An 11,929-nucleotide genomic window follows, 5' to 3' on the forward strand; every position below is an offset into this window, starting at 1 on the left:
GTTTTCCCGGGATTGCATGCTGATGGGGTGGCAAACAATTCTTCCCCCTCCTCCTGCAGAAATTGAGCCTTTCCTTGGCTACTGAAATGTGAGTGATTCCTTTTTACACCAGTGAGATAGATATTGCTCTGTTGGTGCAGCTGGATGGAAGACCATTAGTTTGGGGCTTTTTTTACACTATCTTATGGAATTTTGGCTGAAGAGCCAGTACAGTATCTGCTTCTTTTAATGCTTAAGGTTATTTTTGCCAGCCACCTTTTAAAGGGGATGGGTCTAATGTATTCTGAAGACATACAAGTTAATGACTGACTGGTATTGTTTCTGTGTATTTTGAATATATGTTGCTTGAAATGTTGTATTTGTATTTAAAATCACAAGTATATATTTATACTGAAAAACTATGGATATTGTCTGGGACAAGCTAATATGTATGAAGAGCATTTCATCGCTTATTGGGAAGACAGTATTTGTACAATACAAGCTAATTAATTTTATTTTGCTTAACGTTTACAGATTTCTTCTTCTGAATCTTTAAAATGTCTGGGGTACATTTTGATTATTTCACAGTAAAGCAAATGAACCTAAGAAGTATGGATGGCATAAATGCATATTGCTCGCATTTTTTATCAGAGTGATGATTGAGAGATACTTTTTGTGAATTTTAATATGTTGACCATGCTTAATGGTGTGAATCTGAAATGTATTAATATGCTTACAATAAATGTACATAACTTTGTCTTGTATTGAGAATTTAGTTCTTCAATTATATGTCCTATAACACTGAATTTACATTATTTCTGCATGTTTGCTATTCTAATTTCATTTGATACATCAGAAAAAATTGTCAAAGCTATGACTAATTTTTTTAAATAAAGCTAATGCCTTAGCACTAACTATCTCTCACAAATATATTATATTTAGTAAATTGGGGTAGAGTTGGCAAGATGTATCTCATAAATAAGGGGGGGGGGTGTTAATGTTTCAACTTACCAATAAGCAAATACATTTTTGGTTTCCAAATCAGACTGAAATAATATAATAAAAATATATTATGTGGCTTTAAAGACTTTTTTTTTTATGTTGGGTACAAGTTGAACATGTAAAGTATTCTTACAGGATACAGAAAATCTTGTATCTATCATTTCACCCCATAATCTTTTTATACATTGGTAGTACATTTGTGCATTGCAGTGCTAGCCCTTTGTAATATAATTTCGTCTTTAAAAAGTAAATATGATTTTCACTCTCTCACTAAGAAATTTTAGGTGATTTTGCAGTTTGATAAATGAACAATGGTTGTGTCAAAGTATTTTATTTAAATGCAGATAATAAATCCTGTTGTAATACTACTTAAAAGGACAAAATGCATGAAAATACCCAGAAATCCAAAATGGAAGTGACTGAGATATGCAAACATATAACAAATTACACTGCTTTACCAAACAAGGTCGTCCATTAAGTCACATTTGAAGTTAGTGTGTGCTAAGTTTTCAGTCACTCCCAGGACAGTGATCTAAAGTAAAATGCCTTTTGTTTTTCCTGTGAGTAGATGGTTCTACCGGTGACTCTATAGTAGGGAGAATATATTCTCACTTACTTACCACTAGGATTTTATAAGGTGTTCTAACACTGACCACCAATGTGGAGAGCCTTGAATTCTAGTTGTATGTGAATACCTGGAGCAGGGGTCGGCAAACTCTGGCATGCAGCTCACCAGGGTAAGCACCCTGGCGGGCCTGGCCACTTTGTTTATCTGCCGCGTCAGCAGGTTTGGCCGATCGTAGCTCCCACTGGCTGGTAAACAAACTGGCCCAGTCCACCAGGGTGCTTACCCTGGGGAGCTGCATGCCAGAGGTTGCTGCCCCCTGATGTAGAGCTTCACTTTAGATGTGTTAGATAATTGGAACAAATTTACCCTCAAATGTGTTGTGTTCTAGTGGTTGATTATAAAGAATAAATTTAGAATGTTCGTGTAGATGGAGGGATCCCATATTATAATAAATGTTTAATAACTTTATTGATGTGGCATTAAAAAATGGTACCTATGGGGACTAGTCAAAGAGAGCTGCTTTCTCAGGCACATGGGGTTGTTCTTTCGTTCTTAATATATAGTTGAAGCGTCTGTAATAAGTATGATTCCAGTACCCCTATTGTGAGTTTTCCCTACCTCCCATGGAGCGCTTTAGCAAGATGTCAGTTTAGCGTAATGGTATAATGCCCGAATTTCTCATTTAGTCTTTAAGGTACAGGTCTGTCACAATTTACATGCATTTAACATGCGTAATTTCAGCTTTACGTGGTCAGCAAAAAAAGAAAAAGAACGATTTTAATACTATATCTGTAGTGCGGGCGATTTGGCCCGCCATTACGCTCAATGTAATTTTGACTATACGCAGTTTTCGCTTTACACGCTGACCGTGGAACGTAACCCTAGTGTAAGATGCGACAGACCTGTACATGAATGAGTAAGGGGACTAAAGTTCTATTCCTAGGTCTGCCATGGACTTGTGCATGACCTTGGGCAAGTTATTTAGAGCCCGATTGTCCAATTCTTGACTTCAGTGCAGCTGTTCGTATGAATACGGGCTGCAAGATCAGCCCTTTACTTTCTTCCTGAGTTGTTGTTCTTGCAAAATGAGAATAATGCCAATCTTACAGGTACTGTGAAGTTAAATTCACTGTTGTTTCTGAAAGTGATTTGTGATTGCCAGATGGAAGGAACTGAGTACAGAATCAGTGTTTTACAAATTTAATGATCCTTTACAGGACTTGACAAATCAGTATTCAGAGACAAAAAACTTAAAATGCATCCTGCTGTTTCAAATGTTGTATCATTGTCATTGTATACAACATATTTTTTTTTATATTAACTGCAAGGGGTTTCAACTAATATCCTTTTATATGAATTCCCTATAGAAAAGTTAAAATAGGCACATGACTGAGTTGATGGGATCCATGTGTGAAGGCATTTAGTTCATGGATATAGTGTCCCTATTGTGTTTTCCGAGTGAGAAAGTAATGCAAGAAAAGTTATTATGTAGCTTTGAGCGCTTTTGAGTCATAAAATGATAAAAATGCATTGAGAATCACAGCATAGCTGATTAAGCTTTAGATGCTCTTTTTCCCTGATCTGATGCCCTTCTGCACTATTGTCTTACCTATTTTGAGAAGAGGCAGCAGTTGCTCTCCCCACCAGCTATGTTGTGCCAATCCCTGTTCTAAAGAGACTGGCACACATCAACCTAAAACCTTGTACTAATGACAGTTGTTTCCCTGGAGGGTGCAGTTGCCCTTTCTGTCAGCAGGGAGAAGGCCCAGTCCCCATACTAATAGAACTGATACTTGAAAACTCACAATTGCTAGAGTGTTAAAAAAAAATAGATCAGTGTAAAGCATGTGATGAACAAAACATCCCAGGTGCAATTTGGAGACAGACCTTCAAAAAATATTGAGTAAAGTATGCAGCATTGTTGTCGATCCCAGGATATTAGAGATAGAAGGGGGGTGAGGTAGTATCTTTTATTAGACCCAACTTCTGTTAGTGAGAGAGACAAGCTTTTGAGCTTACACAGAGCTTTTCTTAGGTCTGGAAGATGTACCCAAGACTTGTCTACATTTGAAATGCTGCAGCTGTGCCACTGTAGTGCTTCAGTGAACATGCTACCTATGCTGGTGGGAGGATTTCTTCTATCAGTGTTGGTGCTCTGCTTTCCAAGAGGCAGTAGCTTAGTCCATGGGAGAATTCTCCTGTTGACCTAGTGCTAGTGCTGCCTACATCAAGGGTTAAGAATCATAGATTAGGGTTGGAAGAGACCTCAGGAGGTCATCTAGTCCAGCCCCCTGCTCAAAGCAGGACCAACCCCAACTAAATGATTCCAGCCAGAGCTTTGTCAAGCCAGGCCTCCAAAACCTCTAAGGATGGAGATTTCACCACCCCCCTAGGTAACCCATTCCAGTGCTTCACCACCCTCCTAGTGAAATAGTGTTTCTAAATATCCAACCTAGACCTCCCCCACTGCAACCCGAGACCATTGCTTAGGTTGGTTTAAATGCATTGCTCAGGGATGTGGATTTTACACACCCCTGAACATCATACCAACCTAATTTCCAATGTAGACCAGGCCTTGGGTGTCACAGCTAAATGCAAGTTGGAACAGATTGTTTAGCATAAGTGGTTAACACATATTTCAAGAGACCATTCTATATGAAATAGCCAGTTAAGACCTCTCCATAGAGGGGAAAGGATGGGAGAAAAGGACTGGGGGCAGGGTGAGATTTAGTGGTTTATAGATTGTTGTAATAAGTGGGTTTTTATCTTTTATCATTTTTCTGTGTGAGTTCATTTGAGAGCAAAGTGATTGTCTCATTTCACCCATATAGTTATTTAGTGTACTGGATCAGTAAAGTATAAATTCACAGATAGTTAAGGCTATAAATATGCATTAAAGCATTGAAATACTGCTTTTAAAAAGTATTTGAAAACTAGGTAATTCAGAGAAAGTTGTATGAAGAACCTTTACTCTGACCCTTGGAGTTCATCTCAGAAGTGATGCTACTCTTGCATCTTTAGCCAATCTGTAAAATGGATATTCTTAGTGAAATGATGGATGGAGAATGTGTTTTTTGTACTGCACATTGATAAGAGCTGAGATAATATTTTGTTGTGAACTGCAGATGGGTGCAATAGGAGGGTTCTTATCTTTAAACAGTGAGATGGCAAAGTTTGCAGATGATACTGAACTGCTCAAGATACAAAGCAGACTGTGACGAACTTCAAAAAGATCTCACAAACCTAAGTGATTGGGCAACAAAATGGCAAGTACTGTAATGCACATTGGAAAAAATAACCCCAACTATGCATACGATATGATGAGGACTAATTTAGCTACAAGAAGTCAGGAAAAAGATCTTGGAGTCATCGTGGATAGTTCTCTGAAGATGTCCATGCAGTGTGCAGAGGTGGTCAAAAAGGCAAACAGGATGTTAGGAATCATTAAAAAGGGGATAGAGAACAAGACAGAGAATATATTATTGCCCTTATATAAATCAATGGTACGCCCACATCTCGAATACTGCGTACAGATGTGGTCTTCTCATCTCAAAAAAGATAACACTGGCACTAGAAAAGGTTCAGAAAAGGGCACCTAAAATGATTAGGGGTTTGGAATGAGTCCCATATGAGGAGAGATTAAAGAGGCTAGGACTCTTCAGCTTGGAAAAGAGGAGACTAAGGGGGAATATGATAGAGGTATATAAAATCATGAGTGATGTGGAGAAAGTGGATAAGGAGAAGTTCTTTACTTTTTCCCATAATACAAGAACTAGTGGTCACCAAATGAAATTAATAGGCCTCAGGTTTAAAACAAATACAAGGAACTTCTTCACGCAGCGCACAGTCAACTTGTGGAACTCCTTACCTGAGGAGGTTGTGAAGGCTAGGACTATAACAGCGTTTAAAAGAAAACTGGATAAATTCATGGAGGTTAAGTCCATTAATGGCTGTTAGCCAGGATGGGTAAGGAATGGTGTCCCTAGCCTCTGTTTGTCAGAGGATGGAGATGAATGGCAGGAGAGAGCACTTGATCGTTGCCTGTTAGGTATACTCCCTCTGGAGCAGCTGGCATTGGCCACTGTCAGTAGACAGGATACTGGGCTAGATAGACCTTTGGTCTGACCCGGTACAACTGTTCTTATGTTCTTAGGCAAATGAGCTGCAAGTGTGATTAAGTATATATAAGGTATAGGAAAAGAGAGGTTTGGAGAAACTTAATTTCTGAATCTTGTGACTTGCGTATTTGGATTAGAATATTGTAGTTTTTTCAGTCTGCCAATATGCACTTACACCTTGCCTGAGAGATTCAGGAAGTCCCTTTGTTTTTAGAAAATATTTAAATCTTTTATTTCAGTGCTTTTATCTTTATTTTTTAAAATTTTCAACCTTCCCAGTTCAGCTAGTAGATTTACAGACTTCACAGTCTCTGTGTGAATGGATTATTGAAAAAGGTTGCACTTGGAGAGTGAATAGGGAGATGGGTCACTGCAAGTGTTCTCTAATTGGGAGTTAGTAGAACTGAATGAAAGGCTTACACCTGATGGGAATTGGCTGGAGGCTGTGTCTGCACTCTGGTGTGGTAAGTGTTACATCAGAACGAGGGATGCTGGCACATGTATCCTGGGAGATAAATATGAAGTCTGGACATAAACTGTCATTCTTTATCCCCATTCAGGATTATGATTGCTGAAGAGAAGGCCTTCTTTATCTGGCCTTCCAGTCTCTCTCCCCATAGACTGCTTGCCACTCTGCCTATCTTTCTTCCAATTTTCTTTGTACCTTTACTCCTTGCTCATGTTTCCTATCAGCTTACCTGCCCTCCAATACTTTCCAAGCCCTGCATTGCCCATTACCTCTCAATAGAAGTTGGAGCTTTCCTGCCTGTGTTGGACTCTTGATATGGTTTTGCTGCCGCCTCAGTCCCCACATTAAGTTGTACTAAGGTAGTGATTTAAATCCGGAATGGCCAGTCTGGCATTTGTGTGTGCTTGTGGAACAGTGGATTGTTTTTCCATCTTTTTCCTTGATCACAAGGTTTTTCTATTTTTAAAGTCTTCCAAGGTGAAATGCTGTTGCCTCATGTTCCTGTTCCAAAAAGGAAATTAAGAATTTCTGCCTCTCCCCCACCCTGAAGATGTATGAAAATTCTGCTCCCACCCTCTTTTGCAGGGAAGTGAAGACGTTGCTACCAAATTCACCATGCACAATTCTCTTTCAAGAATATCAGAGTGGAAGGGTAACACAAAGTATCCAGTCCATCTCCTTATGAAAGGGATAGTTGGGGATGCTGACAAATTTTCACATTTCCATTGCTGTGGCAATCACTTACTTGATAGACAACAATACAAGGCATATATAAAAATACCATCATGAGTTGGGGTCCTGGAATGATATATAATTCTGATGCCAGTAGCCTTGAGCTGACTCGTGTTCTATTACACCCCCTCTTCAGGAAAGAAGATGTGAGGATCACAGGTGAAAAGAGAGAGAATGACCATGATCTTTTAGAGAGAAAAAAATGGCAAACTTTCAACTCTTGCACTCAATTTACATTTCAAAGCTAAATTCCCAGAGAGTGCCCCCCCCATTTTTTTATTATTATTATAGAATTGTGGCTCATGCTCCAACATTTAAGGCTGAAGCTTAGTTTTCATTATAAGACTGTTTTAGCTGTTCAAAGTTTGTTTATGAAGTTAGACATTTTTCTCCCAGAGATAAAAATGTGTAATACATAACATTCACTTCTTCTTTTTGGGGTGGAGGGTGCAGATGGGGCAATATATAAGTGTACACATATGGAACATGCACAAAAAAATTCAGTTGGAAAGCAACTTCTTTGAGGAAGGAAGGTTGTGTGAGGTCAAAATATTTCAAATAATTGAAAGCTAGTTATCCTTAGCTATAATCAAAACTTGGAATGTTTTTCTGTACTTGAATGCAGAAGTGTTGCTTTTTATGCTTAGGTAGGATTAAAAACTATATCACTCTGGACAACTAGGGTGTCTACAAACCATAGGATTGACCAGTGAGGGGGGCTTATGGTTATGACGAAAAAGGCTTCAGACGTGTGCCCTATCTAATGTGAAGTAGTGGATGTGATTTTTCTAGTTCTGATGGTGATTTATCATGTTATCAGCTATAATTTTAAGGGCTTACTACTTTTATTTGTTAAACCCCTTTTGGTCTGCTAAGTATATAAAGTAAACTTCAACATATCTTTCAGCAAAGATGCCAAATTATAGATAGTCATTTAGATTCAAGGATACTAAGAAAATATTGATATATAGAATTAGTATTAAAATTAATACAATATAGATACTGGCTGGTATTTCTCTAATGGATTAATATAGAGATTTAAAAAGTGAGATTCAAAATTAATATTTGAAGAAGAAAAGCTAATTGAAAGTGCTGTTCACAATCACTGTCAGGTCTGTTTATTTTGTAATTTCTTCATTTGGGGGTGATCTTTATATATTCCCAGCCATCATTTGAACTGTTAGTTTCCACAATCTGGAAAGGTGTGTTTGTTGATTGGGTACATGAGTTCCATGAGGAAACGTTGGAATTAGGCTGAGATTTTAGATTAGAGAGACAGGTTTGGAATAGAGTGATACATCTGTGAGTCATCAGCATATAGATGGTAGTTGAATTTATGTTCGTGGATGAGATTACCCAGAGATAGTGTGTACAGGGAAATAAAAGAGGGGCCAAGGACAGAGTCCTCACAGGCAGGCCCTCTCAGAGATCCAGAGAGGCCCGGGCCACTTCTGGCTTTTGAGACCCCTAACCATAATAAAAAAAGGCACCAAAAAAAAGAGGGAGACATAATATGAATATTTTTTTTTATTTAACATGCTTTTCTAGCCTTTTTCTGTGCAAATGCACTAATTATTGAGGAAAAATCTAGGTTTTGTGTAAGGTCACAGTTGATATTAAGCATGGCGAGCCTATTCAAACGCTCTTGTCCCATAGTTGAACAGTGATAGTTCTTTACCACGTTGAAGGTGCGTTCACCTGAAGCCACTGTTGCAGGCAAACAGACAAAAATACGCAATGCAATTGTAATATTAGGAAACATCCCAGAGTCCAAATTTGAGTATTTCTAGAAGCAATTCCTTTGGCTTGCTGTCCAATTTAAAATTTGTGGAATATATTCGTTTGAGGAAGATGACCTCATCATTGAAATCTTTTGAGATTTCTTTTGTTGTACTGTTGCTGAAATTGTTCAGCTGCAGAAAGTAGATCTTCTTTACTCAGTCTGAACTGCCAAAGAAACTCAAAAAGGATACAAATTGGTCGCAGTGACTCAATTTGACATGTAAGACCTGATCGAGTAGAGTCAATGATGACAAGGAAGACATTGACCCTATAATGCTGCTCAGCATCAGATTCAGTAGGTAAATTGTGATTGGTGGAGAACTCAGATGAAATGCCAATTTTCTATGCTACTAATTTGGACTCAGGATTGCATCCCATTGTTCAAAAATCTGTTAAATGTCATTGATAAGATTTTCATTGTTATCCCTCTCAACATCAAGTGTAGCATTGCGTGCTTCAATTACCAGATTAGTTTGATGGATCATTGTAAGTAGCTTCATCTGCAAAGATGACATCAGAATGCATTCAAATTTGGACACGTGCTTCTGAATAGATTGAAGTCCAGTTCGAGCCTGTGCAGTGAGATTGAGAGTTTCAAGCTCATTTAAAGCCTTTCTCACTGAATTCAAATGCTGCGCAACTGGCTGAACACCATCAATCCGTGCAGACCATCTATTTTTGGATATCCCATGCAGTGAAACAGGAAGATAATGCTTCAGAATTTCCCACCTTTGTGGACTGCTACTGAAGAGATTGTACATTTGCTGAACAGTTCCAAAGTAAGTAAGTGACTCCTTGCATGATTCAGCACAGTCAACACCTACAAGGTTTAGTGTGTACACCTTTGTACTTCCCAGCCATATTAGATCCATTGTCATAGCCTTGACCAATGCAGACTTGAAAATCTAACTTAAAACCTTCTAGAATTGCTAGTACTCAAGCAGCAATTTCTTTTCCAGTTTTTCTCTTGAAATTATCAAAGTAAACCTTTCTTGAGTTGAGAATTTTGAGCTCTCTACAATCTTGACATATCGAATAACCATAGTAATCTGTTCCTTGTGAGAACAATCTGGAGTGGCATCAACAATGATTTAAAAATACTTGGCATTTCAAATCTCATCAGGAATTGTTTGTATGAGTGGCCCACATACCTCAATAAACTCGTTTTGTATGTGTGGGGAGCGATAATAGACTTGCATGCACTTTTGACTCTCTTGTGATTCTCGAACATGTTTAACATTCTCTGATTAAAAGTGGGTCATATTTTCTAGGCATAATTGAGCTCCTCAGCAAGTTTTTCCATTTGCATGATCACCAATATTTTGACTGGAACCAAGGAGAGGCAATCCCCACTCAGAAAGAAAAAGGATGACATTCAGGATGCGCTCAAGAAGTTTCTTCCAGTTATTAGTTTCTGTAGAGAGTACAGTCAAGAGTAAATTCTCAGCTGAACTTTTATCTGATGCTACCCAACTGCCTGATTTCCATGCAACATAGTTTTCTTTGTGTGACATCGAACTCTTTTAGACTCATAGACTTTAGGGTCAGAAGGGACCAATGTGATCATCTAGTCTGACCTCCTGCACAAAGCAGGCCACAGAACCCTACCCATCCACTTCTATAACAAACCCCTAACCTATGTCCAAGTTATTGAAGTCTTCAAATTGTGGTTTGAAGACCTCAAGCTGCAGAGAATCCACCAGCAAGTGACCCATGCCCCACGCTGCAGAGAGAGGCGAAAAACCTCCAGGGCCTCTGCCAGTCTGCCCCGGCGAAAAATTCCTTCCCGACCCCAAATATGGTGATCAGCTAAACCCTGAGCATGTGGGCAAGACTCACCAGCCAGCACTCAGGAAAGAATTCTCTGCAGTAACTCAGATCCCATCCCATCCAACTTCCCATCACCGACCACTGGGCATACTTATCTGCTGATAATCAAAGATCAATTGCCAAAATTAAGCTATCCCATCATACCATCCCTTCCATAAACTTATCAAGCTTAGTCTTAAAGCCAGATATGTCTTTTGCCCCCACTACTCCCCTTGGAAGGCTGTCCCAGAACTTCACTCCTCTAATGGTTAGAAACCTTCGTCTAATTTCAAGTCTAAACTTCCTAGTGTCCAGTTTATACCCATTTGTTCTTGTGTCTACATTGGTACTAAGCTTAAATAATTCCTCTCCCTCCCTAATATTAATCCCTCTGATATATTTATAAGAGCAAGCATATCCCCCCTCAGCCTTCTTTTGGCTAGACTAAACAAGCCAAGCTCTTTGAGTCTCCCTTCATATGACAGGTTTTCCATTCCTCGGATCATCCTAGTAGCCCATCTCTGAACCTGTTCCAGTTTGAATTCATCCTTCTTAAACATGGGAGACCAGAATTGCACACAGTATTCCAGGTGAGGTCTCACCAGCGCCTTATATAACGGAACTAACACCTCCTTATCTTTGCTGGAAATACCTCGCCTGATGCATCCTAAAACCACATTAGCTTTTTTAACGGCCATATCACACTGGTGGCTCATAGTCATCCTGTGATCAACCAATACTCCAAGATCCTTCTCCTCCTCTGTTGCTTCCAACTGATGTGTCCCCAATGTATATCTAAAATTCTTATTATTAATCCCTAAGTGCATGACCCTGCACTTTTCAGTATTAAATTTCATCCTAGTACTATTACTCCAGTTTACAAGGTCATCCAGATCTTCCTGTAGGATATCCCGGTCCTTCTCTGTGTTAGCAATACCCCCCAGCTTTGTGTCATCCGCAAATTTTATTAGCACATTACCACTTTTTGTGCCAAGATCAGTAATAAAAAGGTTAAATAAGATTGGTCTCAAAACTGATCCTTAAGAAACTCCACTAGTAACCTCCTTCCAGCCTGACAGTTTGCCCTTCAGTATGACCTGTTGGAGTCTCCCCTTTAACCAGTTCCTTATCCACCTTTCAATTTTCATATTGATCCCCATCTTTTCCAATTTAACTAATAATTCCCCATGTGGAACCGTGTCAAATGCCTTACTGAAATCGAGGTAAATTAGGTCTACTGCATTTCCTTTGTCTAAATAATCTGTCACCTTCTCAAAGAAGGAGATCAGGTTGGTTTGGCACGATCTACCTTTAGTAAAACCATGTTGTAATTTGTCCCAATTACCATTGACCTCAATGTCCTTAACTACTTTCTCCTTCAAAATTTTTTCTAAGACCTTAAATACTACAGATGTCAAACTAACAGGCCTGTAGTTACTCGGATCACTTTTTTTCCCTTTCTTAAAGATA

At 38.9% G+C, this 11,929-nt stretch overlaps 1 protein-coding gene across 1 annotated transcript in view; it reads left to right on the forward strand.

The window, feature by feature from the left end:
* MON2 (MON2 homolog, regulator of endosome-to-Golgi trafficking) overlaps positions 1 to 750 on the forward strand; it is a 195,161-nt gene extending 194,411 nt beyond the window's left edge. The window contains exon 35 of the mRNA XM_050923165.1: positions 514 to 750. Coding sequence (XP_050779122.1) covers positions 514 to 527 — 14 coding nt within the window. The 3' untranslated portion in view covers positions 528 to 750. The remainder of the gene's footprint in view (positions 1 to 513) is intronic.
* The last annotated feature ends 11,179 nt before the right edge of the window (positions 751 to 11,929 follow it).

This window comes from Gopherus flavomarginatus, chromosome 1 (genome assembly GCF_025201925.1).
Source record: "Gopherus flavomarginatus isolate rGopFla2 chromosome 1, rGopFla2.mat.asm, whole genome shotgun sequence".
In the NCBI taxonomy this organism is placed as follows: domain Eukaryota; kingdom Metazoa; phylum Chordata; order Testudines; family Testudinidae; genus Gopherus; species Gopherus flavomarginatus.